The following is a 17,098-nucleotide window of genomic DNA, read 5'->3' on the forward strand; positions in this document are numbered from 1 at the left end:
CCCAAGCAATCTCTTTGGGGTTTCGCTCCAGAATGCAAACGGACCAGAGAGGGCGGGAAGTTTTCCCATAATAGCCAGATCTTTGTTTGAATTATCACTTCTGCCAATTTCTGCACCATCGGGTGAATCTCTGTACTGAATGGATCTCAATAAAGCTGCTTCAACTGGAACACCTGCGTGTTAACTGTGGAGGGCTTGAGGGACCTAACTACCAAGGACTGACAACAAGAGTGTGTACTTATTATGTCCATTGCACATATTCTGTACTCTGCTACCTAACTAATCACCAACACTCTCCCAGTGTTATGTTGGGATTAGTAGTTCACAGATCTTCCTCACATGAAGCAGGTTGCCAAAAACTGTATTTCATCAGGCCCATCAGCAGAACAGAGTGTTGGTTTTGGGGCAGGTAGAAGGAGAGGAAAGCCCCGTGGTGCAGAGTGGTAAGCGGCAGTACTGCAGCCCGAGCTCTGCTCATGACCTGAGTTCGATCCCGGCAGAAGCCGGGTTCAGGTAGCCGGCTCAAGATTGACTCAGCCTTCCATCTTTCCAAGGCTGGTAAAATGTGTGCCCAGTTTCCTGGAGGTAAAGTGTAGATGACTGGGGAAGACAATGGCAAACCACTCCGTAACAAAAAGTCTGCCGAGAAAATGTCCTGATGCAACGTCCCCCCATGGGTCAGTAATGACTCAGTGCTTGCACAGGGGACTTTACCTTTTCCTTTTTTTAGAAGGAGAAGAGCCCACTTGCAAAAAGTCTGAGGCTCACTAATCTAAAACAATGCTTACGGCCACTGGCTGATCACCCTGGCCACTGGCCACTGTGGCACGTGGGAATTCTTAATGCGCTTGAAGAGCACATGTGCAAGGTATTCCTCAGTGCAAGCCTCTATGCACACTCCCTTTGATCCTATCATGGGATGACACGGGCGCATTTCTCATAAAGAGCTCCATTTTCATATGGGATCATTCAAGGAGCTTTGGAGAGGAATCAGTATAGAGGCTTTCAGCGTGGGCTATTTGTTCCACATGTAAACACAGAGACTTCATGGAGAGGGAATGTGCTGCAGAGAGTCTAACTACTGGCTGCAACTGGGGAATAAAGTCTCACTTACAGAAGACGGTTATGCTGACAGGCGGGGAGATGCTAATGCTGGTATCTTCTGCCGAGTGGGCCTTGCAGTGGTAAGAGCCGGCATCCCTGCTGCTTATTGACAGGAAAGCGAGAGTGCTGGAGTTGTTGTTCGGAATGCGCTTGGAGTTCTTGTACCAGGAGAAGGCGGCCTCATCCAGAGCACTCCCAATCACGGTGCAGGTGAGGGTGGCTGCCGCCCCTTCCAGCAACTCCGGGGATGGCGAGACCAGAACTCGTGCCGCTGGAAAAATCACAGGAAAATTGAACAGCTACTTAAAGACACTGGTAACAAGGAACGCTTACCGAACAAACTGAGACGTTGGACTGAAGGACTGCAGGTTTGCAGATGAGAAAAGAGAATCTTTGATCGATTAAGGACAAGAACTGGAAAGAAGCTCTTATACTCGAGTAGGTTGCGTATTTGCTTACTTGCTTGCTTCGTTTATACCATACCTTTCTCCCCACTCGGGACCCAAAGTGGCTTACATAGTTCTTTTCTATTTTATCCTCACAACAACCCTGCGAGGTAAGTTAGGCTGAGAGTGTATGAATGGCCCAAAGTCACTCAGCAAGCTTCCATGGAAGAGTGAGGATTCGAACCTGGGTCTCCAGTACTCTAACCACTGTACCACATTGGCTCTCAGACAAGCATATAAATTCTCTAAATCAGGGGTCATTTCGTAGGAAAAGAGCTGGAGGAACTCATTAGCATAACTCATTAACGTATGCCACACCTCTTGCCATCACCGGAAGTGTGTTATTAGTATAACTGATTTGCATATGCCACACCCCCTGACATCACCTGTCCTGGCTGTTTTGGACCCAATCCTGGCCATCAAGGCCGAAATTGGGCCCAAAATGGCAAAAGGGGGCTGAAAATGGCTGAAAAGGGGCCCAGAATGGTCAGGATCAGGCCGCTGATGAGTGGGAGTGTGATCCACCACCCGTCAGAGGCCCGATCCAGGCCGTTTTGGCCCCAATCCAGGCCGAAATGGGCCCAAAATGGCGGAGAGTCAGGTGGGCGGGGCCACCTGCCATGTGACCTCTTTGGGGAACTGCTGGAACTGCGTTCCTGTGCGTTCCCCCTCGAAATGAGCCCTGCTCTAAATAAACGAAACACTGAAAAAACGCTGTAGCGATATAGTTATGCATTTACTAATTACTAGTTATTGATGGCTAACGATGAATGACGGCCATCAGGAATCTGTGGCTCTTTAAAGACTAACAGATTAATTATAGCTGAAACTTTTGTGGATCAGTCCCTGTGGCACAAGTTTAATCGTGGATCACAAGAGCAAATCAATTTGCTTTCCTGTTGGTAAGAAATGTTTGCAAAACAAAAGTAAACCCGAAAGCCTGGCCTTACTCTACAGAGACCAGTAGTGAACACAATTGCGCGTCTTGTCACTTACTTTGCACATGGAAGTACAGGCGTGTGAAGGAGGAGCCGTATACATTGGTAGCGACGCAACGATAGCTGCCCTCGTCCTCTGGCACAATGTCTCCCATCTCCACACGCATGGTATTGCGTGAGGTTGAGATACGGGCTCTCAGGGGGACGGTGCTGGTAGCGCCGGTTGTGGCAATGAGGTGGTCTCCTTTGTAGAGACTCAGTTCAGCCGGAGGGTTGCTGTCCACGGAACAATGGAAGAGAGCCGTCCTCCCTTTCTCTGTCTCCACAAAGACAGCCATTTGAGGAGGCTCAGGGCGGTCTGAGAAAGAAGCACACACAGCCCTGACGTTATATCCAGTTGGTGTGGAGACATGACAGAACCAGGGAGTGAATATCAACTATTAAGCTGCCTTAAGCAAAGCTGAACTCTGGGTTGGAACTGGCAGAGGTGGGAGTACTTTCTGGCTAAGGTATGGTTAACTATCTCCGCTTTCTGATTAGGGACTGGTTGCAAGTATTGAACCTGTGTTTTTTTTTAAATTCTGTATATAAAGTTTATAAAAGCACAAAATTGGATATACATGTTAAAATTTAAGAATAATAAAAAGACATTCACATTTCAGAAATTATTTACAGACAGACATTTAAAATCTTCCCAAGTAACATTCTGAGCATGGAAAAGGAGATCTTGTTGTATACAGAACGCTTGGGAAGATTCTAAATGCCTGTCTGTAATTTGAAATGATTTCTGAAATGCGAATGTGTTTTTATTATTTTTAATTTTATTTTGTTAGGTCCTATAATGAAGCTTGTCGCAAAATGTGTTGGGATCTCAAAGGACAAGTAAGCAGCTCTTCATTGCACCTTGCTCCACTTTCTCCTTACTGCTTCTCTGACTGGCAGCTCCTCTGACTGACTTTCTCTGCCTCCTCTCCAGGCAGAAAAAGCTCACGGGGTAATGGGACATGCCCGAGACTGAATCCGGGACCTGCTGCAGGCAAAGATGAGATGCTAGAAGTTCTGGCAATGGAGCATCTGGGATTTTTTCCCCTGCAGAAATCATGCAATTAGGGACCCAATTCTGATCAGGATTGTGGTGTGAATGGAAGGGGGTTGGAGCCTCCCCGCAGTTTTCTGGCCTGAAATGGCCCCATGGAGCCACTATTTGCCACTCAACAACAACAGCAGCAGCAGCAGCTACGTTCAATTTATGTACCACACTTTGGGACAACTTAACACCCACTCAGAGGGGTTTACAAAGTGTGTTATTATTATCCCCACAACAATCACCCTGTGAGGTGGGTGGGGCTGAGAGAGCTCCGAGAAGCTGTGACTGGCCCAAGGTTACCCAGCTGGCTTCAAGCGGAGGAGTGGGGAATCAAACCTGGCTCTCCAGATTAGAGTCCTGCCGCTCTTAACCACAACACCAAACTGAGGCAAGCGTATAGGTCTTGGATCAGTGCTGTCATGCTTGTCCCAACTGGCAAATAGCGGCAGGCACCTCAGGACCATTTTGGATTCGGGAAATAGGATGAGGGGGAGACTTATCCTCCTGCCCCCCTTGCCTAGTTCTGCCGGACAGTTCTTCCCCGGAGAGTCATTATTAGCACACATGGGTGCTTTTCCAACATGGATGTTAGCACTGAGAGCCAAGCTACAAGTGACGAATTACACTTTCCTGGCAAGTGAAACGACTCACGTGCATTCCTCCCCGTTCACTTGCCATTCACTTGTGCTCCACTTGATCAAGTGGAGAGCAAGTGAAGGGCAAGTGAACAGAGAGGAATACAGGTGAGTCTGTTCACTTGCCAGGAAAGTGTAATTCATCACTTGTAGCTTGGCTCTGAGTAGCAAATCAACCTGGGAGGCAAGAGCCCTTTCAGACCTTATGCGGAGGCAGACCCCAGATTGCAAGGGCACGCTGCATTCTGCTGAGTGGGGGTGTCTGCCACTGGATATCCAGGACCTCGACTTGTATAAACTTCATCAGCATATAACCAGTGCTTTAAAAATAGTTTCAAAACCCAAGTTCTGTTGTTGTTTGGATCCAAGAAAAAGCAGGTCACTCTTACACAGCACAGATAAGGGGACGGAGGTGGAGCTTTTGCTGACTCGTTGGGTCTCTACCCGGCAGAGGTACACCCCGGCATCCCCCCTGGCCACCTGGGAGAACTTCAGGGTGTCCCCAACGGCCTCAGAAATGCGGACTCCATTCCGGTACCAGGTGTAGTTGGCCGAGCTGGAGGAATTGCTGCTCACTGCACAGGACAGACGGACCTCCTTGCCTTCGGCCACCTCTGGGGATGGCGTGATGACGATTTTTGCAGCTAAAGGTAGATGGGAGAGAAGAACAGAAATGTTTGTCAGGACAAGGACCTCTTCTGCTAAGCAGCACATGGGGATTGGGTTAATTTTTGGTTAAGGATGGATATCCTCTGCAAGCTGCCTTGGGGACAAAGCACCTGCGTGGACATTAAAACATTTAAAGCAGTAAAAAAATTTAAAATACAAATATGTACAAGCTATTTAAAACAATTAAATAAAACAAATAAACACATAGGCGGAGAGGAGGGCTAATAAAAGCTAGTGGAGGAATGCCAAACAGAAGAAAAAAATCTTCATCTGTTACAAATGGAAACCAGAAATAAATACCTTTGCAATGTCTGGATTTGCTTTGATGTGTAATGGTTGTTAAACACACTTTAATTGTCTGTTGTAAAGATTTGCACTTTTTAAAGGCAATCAGTGATTGCATTCTCTCGTCTAGGAGGTGAACTTCTATGGCCCAGTTTATTTATCTGCCCGTTTGTATCCCTCCAGGGCCCAATTTTCACTTCATGAGTCTCAATATTAAGAATAGCAAAGAGTCCAGTAGCACCTTTAAGACTAACCAACTTTATTGTAGCATAAGCTTTCGAGAACCACAGCTCTTTTTGTTGGATCTCTGGCCAGTTGCTTCATACCCTCCGATGCATCTGACGAAGAGAGCTGTGGTTCTCGAAAGCCGACGATGCATCTGACGAAGCGAGCTGTGGTTCTCGAAAGCTTATTCTATAATAAAGTTGGTTAGTCTTAAAGGTGCTACTGGACTCTTTGCTATTTTGCTACTGCAGACTAACACAGCTCACGCCTCTGAATATTAAGAATATACATGTTCCACTCACTTTCAGCTGTGAAGTCCACAGAGGTGCTGGAGTCCCCATAGCGGTTTTGGGCAGAACACACAAACTGTCCCTCGTCTTCCAGTGTGACAGCTTTGATGCTCACCTTGAGCATGTTGTACGATGAGATCATGCTCACCCTTGGGTCAGCTGGTGAGTAAGAGGCATTTGTGGAGCCTATGAGAGTGTCTCCCTTGTACAAAGTTATCTCAGAGGGCGGATCACTGTCAACCGTACACTGGATGATACCTAGATGTCCCTCTTGGGTCTCGAGGAAGGACTGCACCACAGGTTGCTTTGGGGGGTCTGTAGAGAGAAGGCAGCATATTTGGTACAGAAATATGGAGGTCAGGGCTTGTGAGAAAACAGAAGTTACACTGAAGTTCTTAGAAGCTCACAACACACGAGCAGGGGAGAGCTGCCACACCAGATCAAGAGGGTACCTGTAACAGGAGAGAAGCCCTGCCCCTCTGGTGTGGGGTTGGACCTTTCGTGTTCCTATTCTGTTATATCCTGGACCCAACAATATTTTAAAAAGCAAAGACCCCATTCAGCCTCCAGGCTGCAAGCATTTGGTATTCTCTTTGTGGGGAGGTGGTGCTCTGTTGTCTTGGTGCTGGAAGGAAGGCAGTGGGAGGGCTTCTGGTGTCCTGGCCTCACTGACAGTCCTTTAGATGGCACTGGATTTCTAGCCACTGTGTGTGACAGAATGTTGGACTGGATGGGCCACTGGCCTGATCCAACATGGCTTTGCTTATGTTCTTATGTTCTTATGGCCAAGACATCTTGGTCTCCAAGGCAAAAAACACAACAGTTCTTCTCCCTTCTACTAATTAACTTGGGTCCGCTGGGAAGTTCTCCTGCACGGGCCTTGCTGAAATGTACAGGAAGTGTGCAAGACCTTTGTAATTAGAGGCATTTGATTTCCCCCATATGCACCTCTTTCTAATAATAATAACAACCTCCGATTTGTATACCGCCCTTCAGGACGACTTAACACCCACTCAGAGCAGTTTACGAAGTATGTTATTATTATCCCCACAACAATCACCCTGTGAGTTGGGTGGGGCTGAGAGAGCTCTGAGAGAGCTGTGACTGACTCAAGGTCTCCCAGCTGGCTTCAAGCGGAGGAGTGGGGAATCAAACCCGGTTCTCCAGATTAGAGTCCTGCCGCTCTTAACCACTACACAAAACTGCCCTTCTTATTCTGTTATCATATCATGCCCAGCCGCAATCACACAACTGCAGCCTGAGAATCACACAACTGCAGCCTGAGAATTTTCCAGCTGGATAGACGCTGCACATGTGTTTTTTCCAAGTCTGCAAAGCTGTGCAAGAATGACAACCTTCCCTGTGTTCTAGACCCACCTACAGAGCTCTAGCCCTCCGGACCCCATTGGCATCCTGTCCGTCAAGCCAAAGGTTGACAAGAGGCACTCACACAGCACACGCAGAGTGATGGCTGGAGAGGTGTTGGTGCCCTTCTTATTCTGGGCCACGCAATAGAAAGTCCCGGCATCTCTGCTGACGATGGCTGGGAAGACAAGAGAGCTTCCTCTTCCCTCCTGTAGCCACTTGGCATTCTTGTACCACGTATAAGTTGTCCCGTCTTCTGGATCCAAGGTGGCCATGCATGCCAAGGCGACTCTCTCCCCTTCAGGGACATCTTCAGATGGGCTGGCCACCACTCTGGCAGCTGGGAATGCAACCAGAACTCAGACAGCACCAAAAACGTAATTGGCTAATCAAAGCAATTCACCAAATAAAGCCTGAGCCACAAATTCAGACCTGCCCCTCCGTTACCCAGTGGGCATGAGCCAGCAAGCCTTTCTTCAACTACCTTGTAAGTTTTAGGCAGGGCTTTTTTTCTGGGGAAAGAGGTGGCGGAACTCCGTGGTGGAACTCAGGACCGCACAATGACGTCACTTTGGGTCGGCTGGAACAAGGGGGGAGTTTTTTAAAGTTTAAATTGCCCTAGGCGAAAATGGTCACATGGTTGGTGGCCCCGCCCCCTGATCTCCCGTCAGAGGGGAGTTTAGGTGTGGAGGGCAATCTCAACTCCCCTCTGTCTGGAGATCAGGGGGCGGGGCCACCGGCCATGTGACCATTTTCAAGAGGTGCCGGAACTCCGTCCCACCGCGTTCCAGCTGAAAAAAAGCCCTGGTTTTAGGGGACTAGTTTGTATTGCAAAGATCAGACTTACTTTGAGCACCGAAGAATCTCGTAGTGGTGGCATTCCCGTACTTGTTGGTTGCCACACAGAGATATTCACCCTCATCTTCTGGGACTACCTTCTGGATCTCCAGCTTCAAGGAGTTGCGGGTGGTGGTAATGCGGATCCGCTGGCTGGGGGCCGAATGTGAACTGGTGGTCGCAATGAGTCGCTTGCCCCGGAAAAGGCTCAGAGCAGACTGGGGGTTGCTGTCGGCGGTGCAGTGAATGATGGCCAGTTTTCCTTCCTGGGTCTCTTGGAACAAAGCTAGGGCGGGTAGCCTCGGTGGATCTGCAGAAGGCAAAGGAGATGGTTGCCATGGGAGCTTGCATGGAGGGCATTCGCCTCCAAATGTTCATCAGGTTGCAAACAAACCATGTCCCCCAAGGGCCAGGAAATTCCCAGAGCAACTGGTATATGTTTTCTTGGGAGGGGAGAGCATCAGAGACTTCCATTTTTATTTCATTGGAATTTTGGTTTAAGATTCATCCTATGCATTTTAGCTCTCATTTTATGGGCTGTTTCCCATTTTGATAACTACTGAAATTGCTGTTTTATACTGCTTTAAAACCCTTTTATGGTTGGTTTTTTGTTGGTATTGATGGATTTTATACTTTGTGTTGTGTTATGATTTTATTGTTGAATTGTTCTATTTTGTGAGCTGCCTTGAGCAGATCTCTGGAAAAAGTGAACTGTATATTTTCTATTTCTCTATGAGCGGAACTACAAGTGACAAAAGGCACAGGTTGGACACTTGTCAGCTTCCTCAAGTTTTGATGGGAAATGTAGGCGTCCTGGTCTTGCAGCTTGGCTCTCCGACTGCTGTCCAATGGACTTTTCAACTGTCACTTGTCCAACATTCCGCCAAGCTGCCTACATTTCCCATCAAAACTTGAGGGAAGCTGACCAGTGTCCAACCTGTGCCTTTTGTCACTTGTAGTTCCGCTCTATATAAAGACAAGCGTCCTGACTGACTCATCAACCCCCAGCCCAAACGCCTGGACCTAGAAACATGAAATTTGGGGAGAACATTCCTCTCATGATGTAAACACCCACTAAGAAGAGATTTTAAGAAATTCACCTCCTAAGGGGTAAAAAGGGGACAACTGTCTTTTCCCAAAGGGATACAGCTTTCCTGTGTGGCTGGCAGGCTGCTGCCTGCTTGCGCCCCCACCGCAAGCTCGGCCACTCTTCCCTGATTGGGCCAGCCTTTCAAGATCATTTGCATACGTGGGCTGATTGGGGCTCACAACATTCCACACTTCACTCCCCAATTTTGTTACTCTAGTCCGCAGAGAGACATCTTTATCTTTAAGGATCTTCTCTAGCTCCCTCACAGCTGCTCTTCCAAGTCTCAATCTCCTTCTGATTTCCTCGTTGCCATCTCCCTATTAGTTGATGATTGAGCCAAGAAATAGAAAATCTTGGACACTAAATAAATAAATAAGCCACTTTAAATGGCTGTTATGGTACTCTGGCTTGATACTCTGGCTGTTATGGTACTCTGGCTTGATACTGTTATGGTACTCTGGCTGTTATGGTACTCTGGCTTGAGGGTGGCCAGCCTTGGGTTGGGAAGTTCCTGGAAATTTGGGGGTGGAGCCTGGTGAGGGGAGGGACCTCAGAAGGATATAATGCAATGCCATAGTGTCTGCCTTTAAAGCAGCCATTTGCTTCACAGGAACAGACCTTTGTAGCCTGGAGATCAGTTGTCATACCTGTAGATATCCAGCCCCCACCTGGAGGCTGGCAACCCTATACCAAACTCCAAAATATACGTTCTACACATAGTAATTGCCCTGTCCTGGATAGCCCAGGTGAGCCTGATCTTGTCAGATCTCAGAAGCTAAGCAGAGTTGGCCTTGGTTAGTAATTGGATAGGAGGCCTCCAATGAAGAACAGGGTTGCAGAGGCAGGCAATGGCAAACCATCTCTGTTAGTCTCTCGCCATGAAAGCCCTGTTGTGGGGGGGAGTCACCATCAGTCAGCGATGAGGGCACCACATACACGCACACACACATAATAATCAAAGCATATTAGGGTTGCAAGTTGGCTCAAATCTTTACTTTTAGCAGCAGGAGCAAGGCGTCTTATGCTTCACACCACTGCTTGCTGGGGGGTGGGGAGCTACTGATGGGCTTCTGCTGAGCTTCTGCACCACCACTACGGAACTGGTCGTTCAGTTACCAACTCCTCAGGCATGGCCTCCATTTCAACATGCCGCCATGGAACAAGTGCCAAGGGGTGGGGGCCAGCTTCTCAGACCAGGGGCCCACACCGGATGTGCCTGTGTGAGCTCCCCCAGGCCCTGGTCACTCCCCGCACTCCCACAACATGGCGACCGCCATGCCACCTCCCGGCTTGCCTCCCCTCCATCGCCTGCAACTCAGGCCCCCAGATGAGTCTGGGAGCTGTCATTTCTGTTCCCTTCACTGGTGGCTAAAGACATCTTGACCCCTGAGGAAGAAAATGTAGATGGCAACCTGCCCCCCCTCACACACACATTGGGATGAAAATATAACAATAAATATTGGGCAATTTGGTCTGCTTTCAGGGCACGACAAAAACTACCTTATGATCACAACAATCATCTGTCGAAGATCGCTGTGGCTCTCGAAAGCTTATGCTACAATAAAGTTGGTTAGTCTTAAAGGTGCTACTGGACTTTTTGCTGTTTTGCTACTGCAGACTAACACGGCCAACTCCTCTGGATTTATGATGATGGGAGAAAAGTATCCCATTCCAGCTGTGTCCTGTTGTAGCAATCTGTATACATTTGCCCTGGAGTGAAGCATGAACGAGAACATTAGAAAACTCACAGAAGACGTTCAGCCCAACAGCTTGGGACTTCTCACTCCCCTTGTCATTCTGCACTTTGCACGAGTAATATCCTGTGTCTCCAACAGCCACCTCGTGAAACACCAGGCTCCGGGCTGTGCCTTCTTTCATCCAGACGTTGTTCTTGTACCAGCTGTAGTGGATCTCTTGCATGTCTTCGCCAGGAACGTCACAAGTCAGCGTGACCGCCTCACCTTCTAGGACATCAGAAGAAGGGCTGACTGACAGCAGGGCAGCTGCAAAGGGAGGGAACAGGAAAAATTGGGGAAAGGAGAAGTCCACTCATGTACTGCTGACGGAAATCCTGGCTCTTTCAGCCCTCTACGGATATGGGACCTGGCTGCTCAACGGACATCTGCCCAAGTCATCTTTTGGCAAGACTTTGGGGCACATTTAATAAAGACAGCACAGAACTGTGGGAAGTAATAAGGTTGAACAGTAAGAATGTATAGGTAATAGGGAGTATATATGATATTTTAGTGATGTAACAGAAGTAATAGATTTATAATATAGATAATAGGTATTTAAAGATTAGTATATTACATATATATACATATATTTCTTTTTTCTCCTTTAGTTAGTATATGTACTTATTATATACTTATATATTTTTTATATACTCTTAATTTAGATAAGTATTATATTAAGATAGTTAATACAATTAATAGATTAGATTAGTATGCATTATATAGATATATATTATATATATTATTATTATAGATTTTAAGAATTTATAGTATATATTCTTTAGGTTAAGTTGGGTATGGAAAACTGTTGGGAGTCACTAGTTAAGGGAGGGGGGAAAGGATGGGGAAAATGTAATGGGGTGGAAAATGATAATGATTATCATGTTTATGTTTGTTAACCCATCCAATAAAAAATTTTGAAAAAAAAAAAGACAGTACAGAACAGATCCGGCTGCCTCATTGAGTCTTCATGCAGGCGTGGGAGACCCCCTAGTTGGTCAACTGGCAGCACCCACAGCAACAGGAAAACTCTAAGCAGGACTTATAGCGGAGCCCAGCATCTTGCCTCTCTTTCACTCCCCCTGTCAGATGTGACTCTGCCCTTCATACTCACTGAAAACATAGAGTGTTGCCACTTCAGCCACTGCAGCCCCGACGGCATTTTCAGCCTCACAGTTGTACTGGCCGTAGTCTTCCCGACTGACGCTCTGGATGGTCTTGACCTGCTCCTTTCCGCAGGCCACCCCGTCTTTGAACCACCTGTAAGCAGTGACTTCTGGGTAACTGCTTCCAACGTTGCATGTGAGAGACGCAGCATCCCCCACTCGGATGTTCTTTGAGGAGGGGCTGATTGCCACTTTGACGCCTTTGGGGGAATCTAGGAGCAACCCATCAAACAAGAACTGGTTGAAAGCGATGTTCATTTGTAGGCGAAAAAATGTAATGGATTAATAATATGCTTATTATGCTTTTTACTGTTTTTTTACTTTGCATGGCGGCCAATGTTGGCTCTTTGTCGTTTTGTTTTTGTTACGCCTAACCGTCCTTCTTTGCGCTATCTTTTCTACAATAGAAATAATACAATAGAAATACTGTTCTACAATGGAAATAAAAAATAATCATAAAAAAAGAAAGCAACTTGCTTGCAGACGTGGCAATGGCTGGCCTCCATCTGCTGCGGAGGAAGGCTGTCTTCTTGGGAACAATCTTTGGGCATTCTCAGTTTCAGGAAACAATGAGAAGTCATGTCAAGCCTGTGGCAATTTAGAGGCAGGCTAAATTATTTGGACAAAAGATCCTCACTCCTGGAGGATTCCCTGACCAAATTTCCCGTGTTTTATGGATCAAGCCAATAAAACCATATTCCACCAGTTATCCTATCAACCTGTCAGCTTCCACCCTGCACCAGCTGGAGTCTAATTTGCTACTCCTCCCTAGACATAGAGGCAACTGGATAGGTAAGGGACAAAACTGCACATTATCGCAACCAGAAATAACGTTTTGTCCATATTATTAAATGAAAAGCAGCCATGGAAGGCTGGAGGGGGCAGGGCTGATTAAACTTCTCCTGTCAGGCTGTTTTCCCACTCAAAAGCCATCCCTCCCTGGCCAGGTGCCTTATCCTCCATAGGAGGAAAATGCAGATCCACATATTTTTCTTCCCATGGGGAGAAAGCAGCTGAGGGGGAGGGTTTTTTTTATGGGAAACGAGAGGAGGGGAACCCTGACCTGGATAGCCCAGGTGATCTTGATCCGTCAAACCTCAGAAGCTAAGCAGGGTTGGCCTTGATTAGTAATTGGATGGGAGACCTCCAACAAAGACCGGGGCTGCAGAGGCAGGCGATGGCAAGCCACCTCTGATAGTCTCTTGCCATGAAAATGCCATCAGGGGTCACCATAAGTCAACTTTGACATGAGGGCACCACCACACACACATACACACACACACACACACACACACGATAGGAGGGGAAATCGTTAAGGGGCTCTTTTCTTTCCAGGGTTGCATCACAGTTGCAGCCTACCCAGATGCTTTTCTCATAAACGTGAGGCTGTGTTGCTCTGAGTTAGGACCCCCCGCCCCCGTCTATGCAGATAGGCAGTCCCAGGGTCTCTGGTGGACTGTCAGTCACATCACCTCTGGCATGATCCCTTTTTAAAATCTGGAGATGCTGCGAGGGATTGAACCGGCGACCTTCTGCATGCAAAGCAGGTGCTCAACCACTGAGCCACAGCCCGATCTGTGGCTCGATTAATCTTCATAAAGATATAAGCAATTTTGTGTCATTGCAGAGGTGTCGTTTGGCCCTGCCCCCAACCCCACCCAGAGAATCCCCAAGGATTTTCTTTCCGTAATATGAGTCTGTAGTTCTATGGAAGCAAGCTGGCTGGCGGTTACTTGGGACAAAAGGAGATCAGTTCTGTCTTCAAATCTTGGGTCTGTCTTGGGTCCAAAATATTAGGGAGAAAGGCATCTTTACATAAATAAATAAAATAAAGTATGATGTGGCCGCTGAGTCCTCCATGGCTGAAAACAGCATCACAGACAATGCTATCCTAAGGGAGTTACCCCCTTCTAAGCGTATTAACTTGAATGGATCTAACTCTACTTAGTAGATCTAAGTAGATCCAAAGCAGCCATTTTCTCCAGGTGAACTGATCTCTGTGGCCTGGAGACCAGTTGTAATTCCGGGAGATCTCCAGCCATCACCTGGAGGCTGGCAACCCTGCTATGACCATATACAATAAATTCTCTTCCACTACTTAGGACTGTATGGTGATCAACTGTCCCGAATGTCCGTAATTTTCTTCTTTTTCTTTTTAATTAAAGTTTATATAAAATAAATCTAAGACTATTTAGGAGAAAATTTCTTGCCAGTATTTTATCTGATCTCTGTCTTCTGCCTGATTTTGGTAAATGTGGCAACTAGGAAAGTAAACAACTGATATAGATGGTTGACTTTTGGTCTGTTAGTGATCATTTGATTTTAAAGCTGTTTATATTTTAGGTAACATGCATTTTACTGTAATTGTATCTGTATGCTTGTTTTATTATGAAAGGTTTTGGATTGTGAAGGCTTCTGGCCACGTACAATAAATTCTCTTCCACTACTTAGGACTATATGGTGAGTAACTGTCCTGAATGTTTGTAATCTTCTTTTTCTTTTTAATTAAAGTTTATATAAAAGAAGAAAAGAATAACTAACAAAAACAGTGAAATATAGAAAAAGGGGAAAAAACCTAAAAGAAGATTTTCTGTGCATCAAATATAGAGATCATTACAATTTTTTCTCTTACTCTACATTTACAAAGAAAAACCCTTTTTTCTACGGTCCAAATTCCTTATTCATCTAACCCACAAATCATCAGAACATTATTATTTGTTTCATGCAAAAAGTCTATAAGGGGTTTCCAATCAGCAATAAACAAATGTATTGTCTTTTCTCTAATCAATAAAGAAAATTTAGTCATTGCTGTGAGTTCCAGCGCCGTCCCCAACTGTTCCACTATTGTAGGCAGTATTGGACTCTTTGCATGCCGTATTCTGAACAACCCCTTTGTGAGGTCAATCAGCTTTCATTCCCTGGCTTGCCTAAGGGCCCTGTAGCACAGCAGGATTGGGACCCAAGACTGCCTGGCTCATAGCTTTCACTTTTAGCAGGGCCCCTCTACCCCCAGGGTCATATTATTCATAAGGCTGACTAGGCTGAAGCCTAGGGGCCCCACAGGGACTAGGGGCCCATCAAATTTTTGCTGAAATGCACCCCCACATAAATTACAATTAATTGATGCTCTTAGATAACCTCTATTAATATGATAATTAACTGCTTCCTTATTGAAGTTAAACAAATTGTCCCTTATATTAAAACAATTATCCATAAATTATATATTTTTAATAAATAATACAAATTTTATTCACTTCAAAATATTACGGAATTGAACAATTATACCCTCAAAATGTGCTCTCCTTAACGGTTCTACTCACGCAATAAAAATATTTTAAAAATTGTGAATAGAATTCTTCAGGAGACCCTCAAAATGGATATAGGGCTATGTACTGCAGACTAGTAACGTAACAGGGTCAGGCTGTCAGCTGCAGTGGGGTGAAAGACTGAAGTGCCAGCGGGTCCCCCAAATACCTGAAAGCCTAGGGGCCTGGCCATGGGTTAATGTGTCCCTGTCTGCCCTCTCACTTTCCCAGAGGTACGGAGGGACTCCAGTCTCCTCTTCTTCTTATGTCCCCAGCCAGACGGCAAAAGATGCCCTGGGCAGGCATTAAATCAAACATAAAGAGAGAGGAGAGACATGCAGGTGAAACACCAAAGGGAAGTAGATACAAAAGAGTTAGCCGTGTTAGTCTGTAGTTGCAAAATAGTAGAGTCCAGTAGCACCTTTAAGACTAACCAACTTTATTGCAGCATAAGCTTTCGAGAAGCACAGCTCTCTTTGTCAGATGCATGATGCTACAATAAAGTTGGTTAGTCTTAAAGGTGCTACTGGACTCTTTACCAAAGGGAAGGACTCCCATGATGACATGCCCCTGCCCTGCCCTGGCTCCTGGCAGCAGATCCACTCACGTTTCACCTGCAGCGTGACTTCGCTCACTTTGGTCAGGGCGCCAACGGCCACCTCGCAGCTCAGCTTCCGGTTGTGGTCCTGCCAGGAAAGCAAGGTGCTGAGGGTTTGCTTCTGCAGCGCTCCTCCGGTGTCCAGCTGGACCATCCCTGAGATACGGGAGGCCTCGGGGTTGTGTCCGGTCCACCGCAGGGAGAAGTTGTCATAGGGGCAGACGTAGGGGCTGGAGCAGTTGAAAGTCACCAGCTCCGCCTCGTGCAGGTTTTCTGGGGACACAATGGTGGGACTGTCCAGGGTATCTGGTGAAGACAAGAAAAAGAATGGGCTGGGAATCAAGAGGACCCGAGAAAGGAGGAAAAATTTGGAAAAGACGGTGGGGGCGTGAGCCCTGTGTGCAGTGCCGTATAGTGGTTAGAGCATCAGACTCCGCAAAGCCCATGGGGCGACCTTTGGCCAGTCCCTCTCTCTCTCTCCCTTCAGCCACCTCACAGGATTGTTGAAGGGGGACTGTGCCCACAGCATTGCGCCCCTTGGAAGCAGTGTGCGCCCCGACTTGCACCTCGAAGAAGCCAGGCTGTGGGCTCTGCTCGCTTACCGGTGACTGTCAGCTCTACTCCTCGCACGTCCACCCAGTTGTTCCTGTCGCTCATCTCAAAGCGGAAGTTGTACTTGCCACTGTCGCTGGCCTTGACCCTCCTCAGGAGGAGGGTGCAGTTGCGCTGCTGGAGCGGGTCCCCCAGCAGCTCCGCACGGCCCTGGAACTGGCCATCCGCGGCATCTGGAGTGGCCGAATGGTACACCACTGTGCGCTGCCCCTCATTGTAGTTTTTGAACCAGATGGCCTTGATGCTCTCTGGGGTGTCCACGGGGTAGTTGAAGGTGCAGGGGATCACCACGCACGAACCTTGGACGGCTCGCAGGTGCTCGGGGTATGTGACGGTCCACGAAGCAAAGGCTGGAGGAAGGCAGAATAATAATAATAATAATAGTAAAAAGGCAGAGTAACAAGAACAAGAACAAAATAGGAGAGAGTCCAATAGCACCTTGAAGACTAACCAACGTTATTGTAGCATAAGCTTTCGAGAGCCAGTTCTCTTCGTCAGATGCAACTTTATTGTAGCATAAGCTTTCGAGAGCCACAGCTCTCTTCGTCAGATGCAACTTTATTGTAGCATAAGCTTTCGAGAGCCACAGCTCTCTTCGTCAGATGCAACTTTATTGTAGCATAAGCTTTCGAGAGCCACAGCTCTCTTCGTCAGATGCAACTTTATTGTAGCATAAGCTTTCGAGAGCCACAGCTCTCTTTGTCAGATGCAAT

General features: G+C 46.9%; 1 protein-coding gene across 1 annotated transcript in view; it reads right to left on the reverse strand.

Annotated features, from left to right (window-relative positions):
* Positions 1–17,098, reverse strand: part of SIGLEC1 (sialic acid binding Ig like lectin 1) — a 49,018-nt gene that overhangs the window by 21,841 nt on the left and 10,079 nt on the right. Inside the window, 10 exon segments of the mRNA XM_054990229.1 lie at positions 1,115–1,375; positions 2,547–2,846; positions 4,600–4,854; positions 5,692–5,994; positions 7,130–7,384; positions 7,892–8,191; positions 10,720–10,974; positions 11,819–12,082; positions 15,783–16,079; positions 16,376–16,735. Of these exon segments, the coding sequence (XP_054846204.1) occupies positions 1,115–1,375; positions 2,547–2,846; positions 4,600–4,854; positions 5,692–5,994; positions 7,130–7,384; positions 7,892–8,191; positions 10,720–10,974; positions 11,819–12,082; positions 15,783–16,079; positions 16,376–16,735 (2,850 nt within the window).

Source organism: Eublepharis macularius, chromosome 10, assembly GCF_028583425.1.
Source record: "Eublepharis macularius isolate TG4126 chromosome 10, MPM_Emac_v1.0, whole genome shotgun sequence".
NCBI lineage: Eukaryota > Metazoa > Chordata > Lepidosauria > Squamata > Eublepharidae > Eublepharis > Eublepharis macularius.